The sequence below is a fragment of the Lutjanus erythropterus genome, chromosome 10, assembly GCF_056507025.1.
Source record: "Lutjanus erythropterus isolate fLutEry1 chromosome 10, fLutEry1.hap2, whole genome shotgun sequence".
NCBI classification, from domain to species: Eukaryota; Metazoa; Chordata; class Actinopteri; order Lutjaniformes; family Lutjanidae; genus Lutjanus; species Lutjanus erythropterus.
Window position 1 is genome coordinate 32589317 of NC_139326.1, and position 19822 is coordinate 32609138.

At 39.1% G+C, this 19822-nt stretch overlaps 2 protein-coding genes across 2 annotated transcripts in view; one reads left to right on the forward strand and one right to left on the reverse strand.

Moving 5' to 3' along the window:
• The first annotated feature begins 1341 nt into the window (after nt 1-1341).
• Nucleotides 1342-15424, forward strand: chfr (checkpoint with forkhead and ring finger domains, E3 ubiquitin protein ligase). The gene is made up of 18 exons (XM_084729068.1): nt 1342-1459; nt 2491-2610; nt 3219-3318; nt 4544-4653; nt 4744-4803; nt 4906-5097; nt 6211-6294; nt 7509-7677; nt 7811-7965; nt 8256-8418; nt 9233-9432; nt 9652-9768; nt 10098-10181; nt 11657-11727; nt 12076-12163; nt 12308-12415; nt 12546-12618; nt 13721-15424. Exons 2-18 carry the CDS (start codon nt 2505-2507, stop codon nt 13761-13763), a joined length of 1923 nt encoding a protein of 640 aa, XP_084585194.1. The 5' UTR covers nt 1342-1459; nt 2491-2504; the 3' UTR covers nt 13764-15424.
• A 2501-nt stretch (nt 15425-17925) lies between these two features.
• Nucleotides 17926-19822, reverse strand: part of LOC146320709 (uncharacterized) — a 28846-nt gene continuing 26949 nt past the window's right edge. The window contains exon 7 of the mRNA XM_084729067.1: nt 17926-19383. Within this exon, the coding sequence (XP_084585193.1) occupies nt 18691-19383 (693 nt within the window). The 3' untranslated portion in view covers nt 17926-18690. The remainder of the gene's footprint in view (nt 19384-19822) is intronic.

Consider the following 19822-nt stretch of genomic DNA (forward strand, 5'->3'; position numbering starts at 1 on the left):
CTTATCTCCCTCCACCACCTGAGCTGCTGCTGGTGGCCTGGTGGCTCAGTTGGTGGAGTACCCGGGTGCTCTGCGGTGGCTGTGGGATGGACTCATGCCTGCGGCCCTTTACCGTATGTCCTGTCCTGGCTTCAGCTGTCCTACGGATTAGATGCATAAAAGCCCCCAGAAATATATGAAAGGAAAAGATAAGTGTGTGCCTCAAAGTGCTACGTTGTGTTGTGAGATTTTTCTAAGCTTCAGTGATGGTGGGTTGATGCAGGGTTCAACATTAAGGCTTGCCCACTTGCCCAGGGCAACTAAAATGCCATGTTGGGCAAGTAAATCTGGCATCTCACTCGCTCATCTGGGCAAGTTGTAAAAAAGAAATAAAGAATAAACTATTAAATCATTATTCATGAAAAATGGCAGAAATGCTGTTTTCAGCCTCTCAAATATGGAAATTTCCTGCTTTTCATCATTTAGTTATATTAAAGTGAAGATATTTGGGTTTTAAACAGACAGGACAAGACTTAAAAACATCATGTTGGACTTGCTGTTGTTGGACATTTTTCACTATTTTCTGACATTATACAGATGATGCAGCTCTAGATTAAATGTGGCAAATAACTTCATTCTTTGTTGGTATTTGATAAAAACTAATAAATAATACATTTTATACAGGGGCACGTAAAAATTTACTTTTTTTAAAATAGTGAACCAGCTGCAGGTATAATAAAATGTATAGTGGCTAGTAGGGATGACCAGTATTTTATTTTAACATATGGGTAACTAATGCTTGACTAATGTGCAGATCATAATGAACTAATTTATGAGTCATGAAGAACTAAGTCATACATTTATGTTTGTCACATCAGCAACTAATAGACTCACTCAGAGACTGAGCCATTTATATGGTTACTATTAATTAGGTCTGCCATCATTGATAAATTCACCATCAGCATCTAGTATTAATTAATACTGTTAATTCACATGTTAATTATTGCAGTGGGTTGAAGCCATGGATTTCAGCTTCCTGGATTTATTAACGCATATTAGTATTATAAGTGTTTCCTTTACTTTGACAAATTAGTAATTATTATCTGCTATTTTCAAATAGCAACTAATTATTTTAACTTTTGTGGATTACCATATGACTTTTGTCTGTTGTATTATGTATTTTTAATAAATAAATTATTTTTGAGACAGACTTACAGGACATATATATATTTTTATGTTATATATTTATGTATATTTGCAGAGTTTAGGCCTATCATTAAGCAGTTACCATCTGGGGATTTCAGTCTCATATGTACTTTTAAACCCAAACACAAGCTGCCCCTCCTCCATCAGCTGATGACGGCAGTATATATTGTCAACCCTGAGCTTGGCAGGAAGTGCATCTTGTGCCTAGCTGGAACATGAGGAGAACAAGCTGGTTTACACGGAGTTACCGGTACAACAGACTAAACCTTTGACGGTAAACTAACCGTTTCCTACTTGGGATTAATATAACGTTACGGACATTTCTGGTTGTTGCACTGAGCTCCGGATTATCTCTTGGATACGGAGTGTGGTTGGCTGCTAATGTTAGCTGTTGAGTTAGCTTTGTGTTATTATTGAGCAAAGTTGTGTGTTCGCGTTGAGTGTGATGATAAATCCCACACCATGAGCATTGTGAAACATGTTGTTACACTAGTGAACAGCTGACGATTGAAATAACTAAGTTTTTCCAGTTTGTCACACAACAAAGTAAGCTAACAACGCTGAATAGCTGCTAAGCTCAGAAAAGCTAGGTTTCGTTAGCAGCTTCTCTGGGTTTTTCCACAAAACCTGATTTGAAATTCTTTCACTTTCATTTGGTCACATGTATTTTCCAAGGTGCACATTTTTCATACCATTGCTCATAATCTTATATTAATCCGTAAACTTCACCCGTGAATTCGGCATATATAAACATGACATATCACACAGCAATAAATTGAAAATAATTTAAATTAGTCAGTTCTTGATGTGTTTGAATTAAGAAAACTATATGATTTAAAGGCTAAACAGTTCATTAAGCTGAACTCTTATTGAAATATGTGCACGCTGGTGTTTTGTATTAAATGAAAATGGCTACTTGTATTTAGTTATTAAAAGGTTTATGTTGTTTTAAAAGATTTATGATTTATGTTTATGTCTGCCCAGAACTTGAGTGTCTTTAAATGTCAGATTTTAACCTAATTTAGCATCTGACATTATTAGGGCAACAATTAATAGTTAGCTTGACTTATGAGTAATTAGTGTTGCTGACCAAATAAAATAGTTTTGTTGGTTTTGATTACACCAGCATACACTAAAATGTAACATTAATCATAAATTTCACTTTCTCTTTGCTACTATGTGTCTAATAGTGTGTAAAACGATGCAGGAAAACCCCGAGGGGAAAAACAGTGGAACCAAACAGCTGTATTTAGTAGAGTATGTCATTTAACATTTTCAAACCTGTTTTCTCATAATGTCCTACAGAAAAACATTGTGAGATGGACAGTTATAGAAGAGGACGACCATGGGGAAAGCTTGTCAAAGTGGACTCCAGTGAAACTGTCCTGCTTTTCAACAGGGAATGCACAGTTGGCAGAAAAAAAGGTACATTTGTTTCTGTACGTTGTGGAAAGGACGGTAAAGATCTGTCTTCGCCTCACATCTTATTTCATAAAATGTTGTCAACATCTTTTTTTAATCCTGCTTTAAAAATATCTAAACGTAGTGCTGTCTTATTAACAAAAGACAGTCCTGTCTGTAGCATAGACATCGCTGTCTGGAGCCTTTAAAAACCTCCCCCTTGAAAACACAAAGACTTCTTTAGTGGACCAAACTTAGACAGGCCCTTGTGATGATAACAAAAGGCCTCCATTGAGAACATGTGTGCAGAATATTAAGTAGATTTTTTTGTGTATGGGTTTTGCTTAAGAAAAGGTTAGGCCTATATTTCCCCCTGTGTCTGCTTTGTTGTCGAGAGCTTTTAGGGTCTCCCTTTTTGCAATGCAAAGTGACTACTCTTAATTGGTTAGCTTATGTCTGGGTAATAAAAGGTTTAAAAAAAAGTGTCATGTGAAGTTGAATCTTAATAGTATTTTGAAATGGTCACATGATAGCACGTGTTGTCATACACTATTAAACTAACCATTATACTCCCTGTAGTCTGTATTTTGGTTATTTTGTGATTTCATTGTTCTTCAATATTTTCTTGCCAGGATGTTATCTGTCCTTTCCAGCCAACAAACTGGTATCAGGGGAGCACTGCAAGATTGTGCAAGATGAAAGCTCGGGGCTGGTGTGGCTTGAAGACATGAGGTATGCTGAATATTCACCCATCAGACAGTGCTTATTTTGACAGCAAATTTGATTTAGTTGTAGTATTTTGACCACTGTCTTATCTTTTGATCAGATTTAAGTCAGCGACTGAATTGTAATGCATTATTTAAATGTTTCTCTTTAATAGTCATAATATACCCCTGGAGGAAGCATTTACCGGCCTGTCGATCTCACATTGTCCCATAACGAAGGATATGTGGAAATTTTGGCCAAATCAAAGTAACATGACTGCTGCACTACCGACAGTATAAAACAGACTTGACAGCAAATGAGGAACAAGCTTAAAAACATAACTTAGAGTGGTCTGTACTTGCTTCATCAGTCTTTAGTGTATGGATGTTTTGCTGTGTAACGTTTTAAGTTTTAACATGACCTGAAACAAATGGGAAAAGAATAATTTTCTGCATCAGCAGCAAAGGTTCCTGGCTGGTTTTGCTGGTGTACAAACAAAACACGGCTTTGTTCAGTGAAATCACTAATATACAACTCAGCAGGTTCCACATGTAACGTCTTCCTGCAGCTGGGAATTGATATCGCTTGTAAAAAATATTGTCAGGAAAATAATCAGTTAAAGAGTGGCACTTTTTACAGCTGATTTAATCTGAAACTCTGAACGTAACCTGCTCCAGCCCATGAGTTCAGCATGGTGAGCCATATTAAAAGAGCCACCTTTGTGACACTGGAAAGCCTGGCTTTAGACTGAACATACTTAACCAAGCCAGTAATCTCACTATATAGTACACCCTTAAGGTAAAACAACCAAGTAAACCAATTGTGTACATCTTACCTCCCTACCACACAAAGACATTCAGTCTCTTCCCAACTCTTTTCTTTTATTTAGTAATCATCTTTTTTTATCAGTGAAAAATATATGCTGAAAAAAAGACAAAAATTATTATCAGTTGTTATTATTATTAAATATTATTCAGTGAAATTAATGCTGCCATCAGAGAATTCTAACCACAGTACAAAAGTGGAACATTATGTGTTTGTTTCCTGATGGACTGAGCTGAATGATTTAAGTTCTGTGAAGCACTGTTGATTAGAAATAACACACAAGTATGTTCAAAATGTTTAAATGCATTTTAAAGATGATTGTATGTCTAGAGCTGTTCATATGTGTGCTTCTCTATGGTTTGATACTCTCATAATGCGAACCCATGAAACAGTTACATTGTGCAATTGCATGTTTGTTTTTGTGCAGCACTAATGGTACTGTGATCAACATGTCCAAACTGGTCAAGAAACAAACTCACATGCTGCAGAATGGCGATGTCATCTACTTTGTATACAGGAAAAGTGAGCCAGAACAAAGTGAGTTGTTTATTTTATTAGCCATGAGAATTATATTTCTATAAATTTATGACAAAGAAAGAGTTGACATCTTCTTTTGTCACCCTATAGATGTAGCCTACGTTTACCACTCAATCAAAGCAGAGCAGGCTGTTTCACAGCATACTTATGGTAAGTAGTAATGGGTAATTCCCCACAACTCCTTTGTCAAATGTATTCCACACCTAAACTGTGCCTTACTAAGTAACACCCCCCACCATGTCTAAACTTCAGAGTTGGAGAGGTCCAGCCACAGTCCTGCTCTATCTTCAGAGATGTCCCTCTCTGTGGAGCCTGTAATGCTCACAAAGGCTCCTCGTGATCCATCTCAGGAGGAACCTCAGCCCTCCACCTCTACTTCCCATTTCTGTATCGGGAGCCCAACCACTTCTGATCCCATGGCAACTGCAGCGTGTCCAGCCTCTGGTAGGTTCTCTGCTAACACACTGCTGAAGTGAAGTGATTCAGGGAAGATTATTTTTCTTCAGCTTTCCCTCTGGAAGTTGATAGCACACCACTTTTCTACGCATCACGTTACATTTTACTAATTAATGCAGATGAATGATTATCTACAGCATCTTGGAGTTCCAGACAGAGGAAGGCTCTGCTCTTCTTTTAAATAACTCTCTGAACACTTAATTAACTCTCTGATCACAGTCATTGATGGAAACAGCCCTGCTGTTTGCAGCTGATCAATACTGAACTTTAAACTACCTTTAACTCAGACTGTATTGGGCAAAATGTGTCCAGCTGGGGATCACCACTCTGTCTTCAGCTTGGTGTTTAACTGACTGTCTTCTCTCATCTCTTTTGTGTGTTGACTGTCTCCACCCAAATTTCAACCTGGCAGTGATTAACTGAGCATTTTCCCTCCACTTTGCCCAACCTTTTGAGACACAGATGTTGCCAAAGCCCCTTCTAATCTACAGAAGTTTCTCTTCTGTGGCGTTGGTACCATGGCTTCCAGCCAAGCGTGTGACTGCTGTAAATCGTCATAATGTAAACCATGTTGCAATACTAATGTTTTGATTTAACAAATTTTCATCACATCAAGACAGGAGTTGAAAAGATTAATCAATTATAAATTGATTATCAAGTTAATTGCCAACCATTAATAAACAATTATTTGGTTTGAGTATTTTTTCATGAAAAAAAACTCTGATTCCACCTTCTTCAATGTGAATATTTCTTTTTTTTTTTTTTTTTTTTTTTTTTACTCTTTTATGACAGTAAACTGAATATTTTGGGGCTATGGACATAACAAGACATTTGAGGATGTCATCTTGGGCTTAGGGAAACATTGATCAACATTTTTCACAATTTTCTTGATGAAAACTTTCACTACGTTCTTACAGGCAAACAACTATTAATTGATTAGTCAAGAAAATAATCAACAGATTAATTGACTATAAAAATAATCCTTAGTTGCTGCCCTAATGTGACACACCCATAGTATAACTTTTTCAGCAAAATGCTTTCATCATCTCTTACGTCAAAACAAGCAGTTTGAAGTATTGACAATGTTGTCCATCTTGTCAGGCCAAGCTAAAGATGCAGCCACAGCGCTCGAAAATGACATGGACATCATGGAGCCAGAGAGCAAAAGGAGGAAAACTGATGACAGTAAGTGTTTTTTTTTTGCTTGGAGATTAACCTGTCTTATCTTGTTTCATCACATTGGATTTTGATCCCTATCTTCAAGGTGGCACAATGACCAGTACACGCAGCTCTCTGTTTTGGTATCCATTTGGTATTTTCCTGACCTTGTAATGTCCTTGCATGTTTGGTATTTTTGTGCCAAGTGCAGAGTGCATGGTGAATAAGTGAAAGGAGACGCACAGACAGGTGGGAGGTCGATTCAAATTAAGCAGCTCACAGTAACTAGTTGGTATTTTGGTGGAAACTGGGTCTTAGACTTTGCACTGAGAATAGTTATCTCAGAGCCACAACTGTTTCTCATGAAAGGTCACGTAGCTCCAAACCAAATTCAGACATAACATAATAAGACTTAAAATGCAAATGCACTCTGCTAATTAAACAGTCTCTAGCTAGTATATGCATATAAGATGAGAGAAAAAAAGTTGAAAGTGGTAAAGGCAGGAACATTAGCATGCAGTGGTGATTTATAACAGATAGTCTGGGTGATTGCTACAGAATCTGTTGTCCACAGCTGCTTGGATACTGTTTGAAATCTTCTCCTTCAGTTCATTAAATCTCTGCAGCATCTGAAGGCAGCAGGACACACATATACATCTATTAAACCTGCAGCCTCTGATGTAACCATTTGCTGCATGAAATATAGGAGAATTAAGACTGAAAAAGCGTAAAGTTGAAGCAATCATAAACTGCTTCACTACACTGTTTTTAAATTATTTGTTTCGATCATTGTACTGTTAGCAGTTTAAAAAAAACTCACGGCATCTGTCTTAGGCAGCAGATTTGTGATGCTGTGTGTTCATGTTAGGCTGCTTGTCACTATCCAGACAACAATGTGATTAATTGGCATAGTTGCTTCAGAGCCATGAGACCAGTAATGTAACCGGCTAAGAGTGTATTTATTAATCACCACAACCTCTGATCTATGAATTCAGCCAGCACTTTTGCACTTTGCACAGACCGGAACAGCAGGTGGACTTGGAGGCGTATGCGCAGTCTGAGCACGTTGCACTGATCGTTGTGCTTGCTCAAATAAAATAGAGCTCTTTGTTTCTTATCAAAGCTTTACTTCATGCTTTCGTTCCAACAACCAAAAACTTATTTTCAAGCCAAGTCTGGACCTCTTCTACCAAACACCCTGACTCAGAGTAGCATGTAATATGCAGTTATTGTGTTTACAGATAAGGATTATGATTTGGGCATACCACACACGTCTGGTACAGAAGTACTGGCCAGTTCAACAAAGGGAAGTCTTACGTCAAAACCACCAGTGGAGGGGGCTAAGACAGATAAGATGGAGGAGAGCCTGACATGTGTTATTTGCCAGGACCTACTGCATGATTGCGTCAGGTAAGATCTCAAGGACTGTGGCGTTCAAACAAATATCCAAAGTTGGGGGCTTTGACCCGACTTCTAAAGCACGTTCAATGTCCAGTAAATGCTGTCTATCTGTGTAACTTTAATTCCCTTGCTCTTGCTCCAGCTTGCAGCCTTGCATGCACGTCTTCTGTGCTGCCTGCTACTCAGGCTGGATGGAGCGTTCTTCTCTTTGCCCCACCTGCCGCTGCCCTGTGGAGAGGATTCGTAAGAACCACATCCTCAACAACCTGGTGGAGGCCTACCTCATCCAGCACCCAGGTTAGCATAGATAAAGATTATCCTTTAATCAGGACACATAGGCACTTTAGTTTATTCAAAATGGGAGCACCTGTATTGCCTTTAACTGAAATTATTCAGAGTGGATTGGAAAATTTGCCTTGGATAACAAGCTTCTTAAAAATGTCTGCAAAACATAGCAGTGGCTCAGGTATTTCTGCCAAAGCTGACATGATAGATTCAAATGAGCAAGCAAGCCCGCCTACCCTGTTTAAAAATCCTCATTAGATGCTGACTTTTTATATGTTTGTGTGTCTTTGTCTGTCCCACAGAGAAGTGTCGCAGTGAGGAGGACCTGAAGAGCATGGACAGCCGTAACAAGATAACTCAAGACATGTTGCAGCCAAAAGTCGAGCGCTCTTTCTCGGACGAGGAGGGCAGCTCAGATTATCTCTTTGAGCTCTCTGACAACGACAGTGACTCCTCAGACATTGGGTGAAAGATCCGGTTGTTTTATTTGTAGGAAACCAGTTTTCATTTGGAATTAGATTTAGTTTTGATTACTGCTACTTAGTCATTTGATTTCTGTTATATTTTAATTGTTATGAGTATTTTGAGGCTACACCTGTTAAGTCTTTGTAGTGTGGCGGGTTACAGGTGTGGTTACTGGAAAAGACACTGTTGGCTTGTTCACACATGCACAGTGTCTATGTGACTTAATGAGGCTCTGCAGTAATACAGCCGATTATCTTCAGTCAGTCCAGTAATCATTATAAACTGTCTGTTTGAACAGAACTGTTGTTCCTGCTCACCAAGCATTAGCATTAGCACAGCTACCTGTTCTGTCCACTGCAGAACAGGGAGTTATGCAGAAGTTGAATTCCTTCATCTATTTATGAAAACACTGATCACTGTCTCCTAGAGGAAGATTGAGATGGTTGATCGTCCATATTAATTCTGGAACTTACTCAATCCTGCTGTTACAACCATAGAAGATGGCAGACTGAAAGTAACTGCAGTGTCACATTGACATCACTTCATAAAGTTATGTTAGTTAAGTTACGTTATAATGAAAACAAGAATGTATAAAATAGAGATGGTAAATATTTATAATGAAAACATTATGAAAAAACATTAGCATTAACTGAAAGTAAAATAAACAAAGTGTGAAAATGTTAACAGGGCTCCAGGAAGTCATAAGTGCGTATTCACACAGTATAAAAACAAACATTCATTTAACTGTGGAAAAGCCATCAATGTTGGAAGCCTTGTTTTAGCTTGTTTTATTCTGTGTTTTGTTTGTCTCCAGTCAGCCTCTGGTGATGTGCAGACAGTGTCCAGGCTACAGGAGGGACTTCGGTCAGGTGCTATTTGCTACAGGTTCAAACTACTGGCTCCCTGGTTTGCCGCCTCCACCAACTGTACCTCCTCCACCCAGACCAGCAGCTGAGGAGGGAGCTGCAAAGCACACAGGGGAGCAGCCCTCAACATCCTCTGATATAACCTCAGGTGATTGAGTGTCAGTTAGATGAGAGGTTCACTAGTTTAAGTTGGTGGCAAATTGCAGGGTAGAGAATTCTGATATAATCCTAAAACTACAAGAAATAATTGGAATATACTTGTAGAAATTATTATAACAAATACTTAGAAATGCATCTGAAAGCAAACCTGAGCTCTGTGTCTACTCCCATCTCAAATGTCTCTTTTCTGCTCCCGTCCTGTCTGTAGCTCCTCAGGAGTACCGCTGCCCCCCTCAGGGTTGCCATCTCATCTGCACCTGCTGCCTCCAGCCAATGCCAGACCGACGGGCCGAGCTTAACAGCCAGCAGGTTATTGCTCAACAATGTAAGTTGTCCCTGAACTTATTAGTCCCTCTGTAAACATATAATCTAATCTGGTTTATAAAATTATATTCTAACTTAGAAAACTACATCTAACTACAGGGAAGTATAGTTGAGGAGTTATTATAAGTAACTCATAGTTAATATAAGACACCAGTCAGTGTTGGCACATTTGTGTAAGGCTATTCAGTTGTAAGACAAATTAATATATAAGTTGAGGTACGCAATTTGTTTAAGTCAGCTTATACTTTGCCAGCTATTCACTTGTATGGTTAGCTTTTTGCACAAACTCCACTATGCACCGTGTTTGCATGATGTGCTGTGTGTTGGCAGGTGTGCTGTGCCAGCGACCCTTCTGTCACATGTACTGGGGCTGCCAGAGGATTGGCTGTCAAGGCTGTCTGGCTCAATTCAGTGGTATGTATCTGTTTCAGCAAAACAGCCCCAGGGGATCTCCACTGTGGTGCTTGTTTCTGGGTAGTGGCCTTCAACCAGAATGGGATTTTTTTTTTTTTTTTGGACTAGTGTCCAGATGCAAATGTAATTTTGATGATTTTCATCCTCAAATTATAAGCACTCTGTGTTTTCCACAACTAGGGCAGCACAATTCTAATTATAATCACAATTAGTTTGGTCAATACTGAGATCATGATCATTCATACTTTTTCGAGGACAAAATATTTTCATTGCACTTTTACATTTAAATAAACGTAGCACTGATTTCACTTCCATCTTGTGCTGCATTTCTGCCAATATACAAATCTGTGCATCATCTAAGACTGGTGCTCCTTCACAGTGCACTTCCTAGAAGCAGAATATAAGTAAAATTGTACAGCATTACTGTTATGGATGTCTGAGTTGTCAACTTGAAAGTGAAAGCAGTGCTCTGTTGGTTTCATTTTGGGTAAAAAGTCATTGTTTCAATGTAGCACACTTTCATGCGTTCATCATACTGCAGTTTGTAGTGTTTTTTCAGGTGGTTGAACAAGTTAGTTGTGCTGCTTTGCTGCACACACACAAATCGCATGCACTCTGCCTAAGATTTGTTCTCGCTTAAAATCACTGGCCCTAAATCCTAAATACTTTCAAAAAACAGATGATCTATTTCAAAGAACTAGCTCTTCATCAAATGTTCCAGACATTTTCAATTTGCCCATCTGCTCTCTGTTATATATTACTCTTCAGCTCTGGACTGCAGCCGCAACATCCAGGAAATTTTTTTAAAGGCTGCTGCTGCTGCAGGGTGGCTGGCTGTTAGTGTAGGAGGTGCTTGATTTGATATGCAGCAGAATATTCTATGAGCGGACCACACATTTTTAGTGTTAGTATTGCAGTCGATTATGGTCATTTAACTGTGTGAAGCCATGATTGTGATTAATTTTCGATTGTTCAGCCCTACCTATGACATTATTCTGCTGGAAAACTGATTAATCCTATTCCTGCATATTTGTGTCAAAATTCAACTTGTCAATTTTACAACAGCTACAGAGAAGCTAGATTGATTCCACAAGCTGTACACACATAAAGCACTAAACATGCATTATATTTGAAGTATCTGACTTTGAGTAATAATAATATAATAACAAGTCACAGTCTGAGACCTAAGTCTCCATACACAGCACAGCAGTATTGTAGGATAACTAAGTGATTTTGGTTCAACGTGGAAGAAACCTACGCATTAGCAGCTGAGGTGAACTTAGACTCCAGCTCATGGAGCTCTTGTATCTCTGTATCACAACAGAGCCGCTCAGGAAATGAAACCTGAAGCATAAAAAGTGCTCTCTGTAATATGGCTTCTCATATTTATTTGTACTGCAGATTTATCTGTAGTTTTCTAGGTGTTTCCTAGTTCAAATCCACCATTTTTGGTTTTGTGTTTTTTGTTTTTTCAGAGCTTAATCTGACAGACAAATGTCTGGATGGGGTGCTGAACAACAACAACTATGAATCTGAGATCCTCCAGGTAAGATACTGTCTGTACACGTCAGGTATTTCAGTGACATTCAGTTATTTCTTTGTACTGAATGCATTACTTGGTTTGGTTAGTGGTGTACAGGGATGGGTGGTTAGTTCTAACCTCCCACCCAGCCTTCCCTTGATGATGCTCTAAGACACTTTGAGTCTGTGTGTCCACCAAACAGCTTTTACAACCCTAAAATAATCAAACTCTTCAGATTATAAAATGTCGACTGTTTCAACTAAAGCCTTCTCTAGACTCTGCCCCTGCTAAGAATGTAGAATGGTTGAAATGCACCTGCTGTCATATGTGATGATAATTTGCTTTTGTTTGTGTGTTTATAACTTACACCAGAACTACCTGTCCTCCAGAGGGAAGACATGGAAAGATCTGCGCACAGAGTCTTTGCAGAGCTTACAGCAGGGAAGCTACTATCTGACAGGTGAGACTTCAGATCAAAACCCATCACACTTTCATTACCAAGTAGTGGACTGTGATATATATATGTACATCTGGAAGATCGACTGCAAAACTCGCGGCACAAAAAGAGAAAGTGATAACATCCTGTCCTTCTTAACTCTGTCAGATTGTCGCATTTCTGCAAATGCCATCCTGTGCTTCTGCTGCGGCCTGCGAGCGTTCAAGGAGCTCGCCTACAAGTACAGACAGAACATCCCTTCATCTGAGCTGCCAGGTCAGACACACCAAAATTATTTTTCACCTTTTCAGATAACTTGGACATACAATGTTACTTTTGGGATAAGTGTTACCCCCCTACAAAATAAGTCATACCCATGTAACTTTATTTAATGTTCTTTTCTCAGCTGCTGTAACGTCTCGTCCTGACTGTTACTGGGGACGCAACTGTCGCACGCAGGTCAAAGCACATCATGCAGCGTAAGTCTTTTTACATACAAAGCTCCTCGTAAACGTATTCAGTCTCACAAAGTCTATCTGCTTTCTATATGGTGTAATTGCAGTTTAACTGACAACAATTAGCCTGTATCAACGCTGTCAGTGTCACAGTAATTTTCTGTTATTCAGAGCATGACAATATTCAGACTTTGATATGGATCATATAAACAGCATATTCCATGTGCTTATTCTGAATTTGGCCTTATTGTGAATCTAAAAATTATTTTGGGGGCTTTTTAGCCTTTTATATTGATAGAGCAGCTTTAGACAGGCAGGGAATTGGGGGAGAGAAGGGGGAAGACGTGCAGCAAAAACACAGGCTTTAATCAAACCCACAGACAGTGCTGAGGACTCTAGTCTGTAGTCTGTACATGGGGCATGCACTCTACCAACTGAGCCTCCAGGGCACCTCAAGCACATCTGCTTTGAAACACTGTGACAGACTTAATTAAGAGTATGCACAACTGCATGTAAATGGGAATATTAGTAGAATATTCATTTTCATTAGCTATGTAAGCAGTTTAGTAAGAATGTTGACGTTTTCAGAATAATGATTTCAGAGGGAAAATTTGCTTTCCAAATCCAAGCTGAAATTGCCTGTAGTTCTTCCTTAACACCAACATCACAGTGACATCACTGAGAAATTTATTGCTTCAGTTAACTACATCAACACTGATTAGACATCCTCATAAGAACTCGTGAATTTTCCCTTTAATATACATTAAATGGTTTATCATATTGACATGTTTTAAGTTGTGAAATAGTTTATTTTGAAAAGCCCCCCTTTTAGCCATCAGGCTGGATACCATTGTTTAATTTTTGTGCTTTGGTATCACAGACCTGTCAGAACTATTCACAACAGATTTTCGACTCAAAACTTTCCTTTAGACAGACATGACAGAGATGATGTGATGTGCATGTTGTTCACTTGTGTTACCACTAGAAGGAGTCCTTGTATAAACTTGGTCCTGTAGTTCTTAATGTCTTCTGTTTGAAAACCTGTGTTTGATGCTTCATGTCAAATCATCCCTGTGGATTTGTGCACTTAATTTATTTTGTTTTGTTTTCTCATTTTCAATTCCAGAAAATTCAACCATGTATGTGAGCAGACGCGCTTCAAGAGCTGAAGGAGCAGAGCGGTTTGTTTCTTCAGAGAAGTGTCAAAATGTATATAAACTAAGCATCTTGTAGACACAATCTTGTTAAGTTTTGTCCATTCTAGCTAACTGCCTTCCAGATGTTATGCAATAACCTAAAGCAGATATTACAATCACTATCCATTTACAATAATGACCAGTGTCTTATTCAACACAGGGCTGTGTGAAATAATGCTATGCACAATAACATTAAAGTTAACTGTTTACTAAAGGGTTATGCTGCTTTGTAGAGTTAAGACTTGTGGGTGCATTTAACACCAGCCACCATTTAAAGTAACAGACAATTTGTCTGTGGCTTCAGGCATTCACCCAGTCTACCAGGTAACCAACCATCAACTGTTAGTACTTTATTTGTTGTTTGTTAAAAAATACTTCCTGATATGTCCTCCAGCCTATGTGACAAAACGGTTACACTAGTTTTCTCATATTAATTCAGAGCGACTGAGGCAATCTGTATGGATTAAGGCCATTTATGTACACTCACACATGTTAATGAGCATGTTTTATATTATGTCCTCCTCAAGCCTTGGCAAATGAGGCAGAAAACACTGTATAATCACTTTATTTGATTGTGATGTATTTTTACAGTCTTCTTAAGAATCCAGGGCTTCCTACAACATAATGCAGATTAAAACCTCTGTTTCACAGTAAAGTGATGCAGAATATTACAGTAATAGAACCATTTTTGGGCCAAGACACCAGCTTTTTCCAAGATCCAACCTAGGTTAAACCATGTTATAAAGTGAAATGTGTCTCACCTTTGAGAGACTTTTCTTTCTTTGCCGTGGCATTACCGTGTTCCCAGACGAGGGCAAAAAGCCACGTCAAAGCCCCGCACACGTATGTACTAGGGTAGATGCATAATCCCATGTGATATTTGTGTGAGATCGGGAAGGCGATCAATGTGTTGTAACGCTGTCAGAGGGCACGGAGGGGCCTCTGTTGTATGCTTTGCTCTGGATAATCATCTCCAAGGTGATTAAAGTAGTGTAGGAGGGACGCTTTTTCAGAATCTTGTAGTAAGGGCTAAGCTGTGATAAAATGCATTTAGTCCATGTAGACTCTCGAGAGGAAAAATAGACTGCACTCCAAGAATATGCTGAAGTGATGTTGGTTTTAGTGGCACTGGCCTGTAGAATACACGAAGAAGAAAATAGTTAGGAGAATAGTGCCAATACAACTTAACAGTATGTTCTGTTTCTTTTTTTATATATATGTTATAGTTTGCTTTAGAGGTTTATTCAAATGTTTTGGATATATTAGCTGATCTGCTGGATTTGGCTAGATTGTTTTCTCTGGTTCCTCAGGTACACAAAGCTGCTGTTTTGTTGTTTATAGTTGGAGGTAAACTGTGTTCGGTGGTTAGAAAAGTCCTGGGTCAACATGTAAAAGCTGCCACTGTTCATTCGTGTTGCAACTGATGACTTCTCATTTAAGACTATCATCACCCAAGTGTCAGAGAGTCCCTGTCATGCAAACATGCACAGCTAGTATTGATGTCTACTGTAAAAAAAAAAAAAAAAAAAAAGGCAGACAAATCAGTCTTTGTTTTTTGGACTTATTTAGCCTTGTCAATTCTAGACATTAGTTTCAAGAGGCCTTATATATTAAATATGAGGAGGAAGTAATAGTGTTGATGTTTTTGTACACTAGTATTAGTGCGTAGAAAATGCTGGTGGACGTGAAGAACGAGGGAGAGGAAGTTTTTCAGTCATAGAAGAATACGTACTAAAGGTGTCTAAAATGTTTGCTAGATGTGTTTATATTGTACAACTTTGAGGATATTTGCACATAACTTGTCTCTCGTAAATGGAAAGGCTTTTTTTTGTCTACAAAATTATGGATATAAACTGAACATCCTAGAAGAGCTTATACAGCTTATGAATTAATTATGTGGTAATAGCTCATAATATCTGATCATATGAGGAGTTTCATTCCAAAGTGAGATATACATCATCAGGAAGAAGAATGCAATGGACGAAAATTTCTTTTTTTTTTTTTTTTTTTTGTGACAATTTTCTTAAAATAATTGATTGGTTGTTTAGTCTATAAAATGATTTTGAAAAAATGGTGAAAAATGTCAGTCCAAGTTTCTCAAAGGGCAAGATTATGTCCACAAATGTCTTGTTTTGTCCACAACCCAAACATATATTCAGCTTACTGTCATAAAAGAGTAATGACACCAGAAAATATACACATTTTAGAAACTGAAATCAGAGAATTTTGACTTTTTTCTCTTAAAAAAATTACTCAAGCTTATTCGTTGATTCAAATTGGCTGGCGATGGCTTTCATGGTTGATTAATGATCAATTAATTCTTGCAGCTCTAGCGACATTAGCCATAGCAAATGTATATATACTGTATGTGTTGTTTTGGAATGTAGCTCTTCATATTTTCGTGGTCAGTGTTGGTGGCAGAATGGGGTTGAGAGTGGGCACTTTCCTGGCCTCCTGAGTTAATTTGCTGTGTTAGCAAGGTGGTTTAGGTGTAATTTTTTTTTTTTCTACCCTTTCAATCATGGTGGGTCCACACTGGCATTCCTTAGAGGCTCAGGCCCTCAGCACAAACCCGGTCGATCCCCCGACAGAGTGGCTGAGTTTTAATTATTCCCTACCGGGGATCTGGGCACCCTAAGCCAACAACAGTCCCAAGCCGCTCCAATCAGGAATTGGTATTAAAGAGGCTTTGGAGGAGTGCTTTGCATTCTCCCCGGCGTGGGGTATGTTGTATGCTAAGGCAAATATTTACTCACTTTGTGTGCAAAAGTCTGGACCAGGCTGCTCAGCAGTATGGAAGAGGCAGGTTTCATTCTACCTCATCACAGCTCCCATCACAGCAGTGAGGGAGACTGAACAGGCATCAGAGTCACACTCACATCAGCTGAGAGCTGGGCACGCACTGCTCTGTATATGAGAGGTGGAAGTCCTCACTGATGCCTGTAAACTTTGTATGCAATGCACTATTTGAACAGATTAGATTATCTAGACTATAATCAGCTTCCAGCTAAATCTATAGAGTAGTACTAGGCACATGCAAAGGTGCTGTGAGGACTTGAGTTTGACAAATATGTTTGAGCATTTGATAAATGCCTCTTTACCCTGTACATTATCCTGTATGTATTAGCAATGCTAAAACTGTCTTCAAAATGCAAAATGATCTGATTTGCCTGTTTATCTTAACAAATTAAAAGATTGATTTCGCTGTCTGTACAAACTGACTTGCTTTTGTAATGCCTTAAAAGTCCCCTTCCACTTAAAAATGTGGTTTTCCTATTTTACTTGGGTACTTGAGCATCACTGTGCAGAAAGATTTATGTGCGCTTGAATGATGTTTTCACTTTCAGCTGCTGGGAATTTTGTGTGCTCACTTTAAATCTTTAAGGAGTGAAAGTCAGAGCAGGATTCTGTAAGGAAGCCAATATGCAACTTAAACAAGAATATATCAAAACCTGAAACTTCCAGCACAGAAACTGAAAATGGACTTCTGTGTAAAGTAGAAGACACCTTGCGTCTAGCAGTCAAAATAAAAAAATAAAAAACCCTGTTCATAGGTCCTGGATTTTTCAGTGAGGGAGAAGGAGTAATGTAATTTTATTGAATAATTTAACATTTTGTTGAAATAAAGGATATCTGTGTATGACTTAAAACTTGTGGAGTGGACCTTTTTAAAGGGATAGTTGTGGGGTTGTATGAGGTATTTATTATTTTCATTCTAGATGGTGGCTGGCACACCTTCAGTTTGGAGCAGTAGCAGGAGCACTAGTGAAGGGAGCTAAGCAATGTACTGCTGTGGATGGACAGTAGCAAAATGTATTCTAGCAAACAATGTACAATATCTGTAGAATATTTTCTCTGCTTTATCTTGCCATCAGAAAGCATTTTCTTTTATTTCTTAGCTTCCTACCCTGGTACTCCTGCTGCTTCTCCAGGTTAAGGGCATGCCGACTGCCATCTTCTATAGGTAATACGCTGACTATGGATAAATATCTCCTACAACTCCACTTCAAAAACAAAATCCTAAAAAAACTCATAAGCCTGAAGAAAGATCAGCACACGCCTGATCCTAGTTTTGTCCAAAGTTTTAGGTTCCTACTGACCATGTGACACCTTGCATCAGATCAAGCACACAACATGTGGATGACATAGCCTTTATTAAAACTTAACATTAATTCATAACTCATTTTAAATACTATTGTGATCACTAACTCTCTTTTATACTACATAAGTGTATATTAGTACTCTATATGCTTTTACTTTATTTTGATTTCCCTTTTATAATCCAGTATGAGTCTTAGGAGTACATACTGTATGCATACACTGTTGCAACATTAATATTAATGTATAATCTATGCTCTGCAGAACACTTTTGGGTAATAAGTAATTGTATAAGCATTTATTATCCTGTGCTAAAAAAAACAAAACATGAAGAACCACATTAAGGAAGAAGCAAAAATCTGGCACAAACTTGACAATGAATGAGCTATTGAAAGTGCAATGGTTGGAGTATTATAACTCACTGAATTGGTTAATAAATCTGGTTAAAAAAGTGCTCCTAAGAGTTGGGGGTTCAGGATTACATATCAGAAAATACTTTTTTGTTCATGTTTGCAATCAGTCATCTTTTTTAAACACATAATACCACAGCAGCAGTCAGTGCCTTGGCATAGTAAGCAGCATATTATTCCATCTTTGTCCAAACACAACTTTATAAAAATAGAAAACAACTAGAGTGAGAAGAATATATTTGCCAGCAGGAGGCTACAGTATATGTAGTAATCATTTTGTAAAAGTTGATTTCAGAAATTAAAGGTTATATACTGTATTTAACAAAGTGACAGAAATGCACAACTGGCCCACCAGAGTCCCTGCTCTTTGCATCACCTTAAAGCCCGTCTGGTCACATCTGGTTGGTCACACTGCACAGCACTGTGGACTGATTCAGAGACGGCTGGCTGTCACTGACTGTGTGTGACTCGGCGTTGGAAGGAAGTGGACCGACACCTCCTGACGCCTGGCTCCCCCACGGCCTCCACTCCGGTCTGGCCCTCTGGCTCGGAGGGCTGAGGCTGGTGCCTCCGACGACTGGCCTCTTTCCCTCATATGTCCCCCTAACCAGTCCATTCAGAACGGCAGAGGCAGACATCTGGTCCAGGTGCTCAGCTGAGACCAGAGGCTGCCGGTCCTCCTCCTCAGAGATTGCGAACACCGGCACGCTGATGTGATCGCCCTCGCCCGGGAAGTCGCGCCTCTTTCCGGCCGGTCCGCTCTCGATCTGACACTGGGAGGAGGAAGAGGAGCCGGGGCCGGGTTCCGAGGGGGACCCCTGGGCGTGAGGAACCCCGGAGGCCTTTGCCGGGTCTGCTGTCCCAGAGAGCAGGCCAAAGCAGGGCCCTGTAAAGCGCGACCGCCGTAGGTTGCTGATGGAGTTGAGACGCCGCTGCCTCTGTGCGGGCTGTGTGAGGGGGTAAGAGGCATTGCTGATGGATGAATCAGAGATGGTGCTGGTGTCTGCCTTGGCCTCCAGATGAACGTCAGAGAAGACCTTCCTGCCATCACCTGCTCTGCAGTCAGCTACCAAACTGGATGGAGTCTGCAATGATAGAGACTATTTGTAGATGACACTAAAGATGGCTCCATTCCATTCAAGTGTTCCTGCAAGTCACACCATTGAGCTAATGCATAGTATCAGGACCCTGTAACTTTTACTACCCAAATAGAATGCAGCCATTTCTCATGTTTCATGTCACGTAAAAATGTCTTCATCGAAAAAAGGCCAGTACATGTGATGTTTATGTCGTGTATTTGCTTTACACTTGACTCAGGATTGTGCACAAGCGCTGGTGGGAACCAGTCAGTCATCAGGAAATAAAGTGCACAAGCTAACGTTAGCGTCACACCTCAGACATGTTCTTTAAATAGCAGCAAAATCTAAAAAAATAGTTTTATTTATTTATGTTTTATTTAATTCAGTTACTATGTAAACAATTATTTTCTTAAAATCCATTGTTATTTTCTATTATATCCTTCAT

Coding starts and splice junctions, on each gene's coding strand:
- chfr (XM_084729068.1), top strand. CDS start 2,505: ATGGACAGTTATAGAAGAGGACGACCATGGGGAAAGCTTGTCAAAGTG. Junction 6,295..7,508: donor AAGGAGGAAAACTGATGACA/GTAAGTGTTTTT, acceptor TTGTGTTTACAG/ATAAGGATTATGATTTGGGC. Junction 8,419..9,232: donor AGTGACTCCTCAGACATTGG/GTGAAAGATCCG, acceptor GTTTGTCTCCAG/TCAGCCTCTGGTGATGTGCA.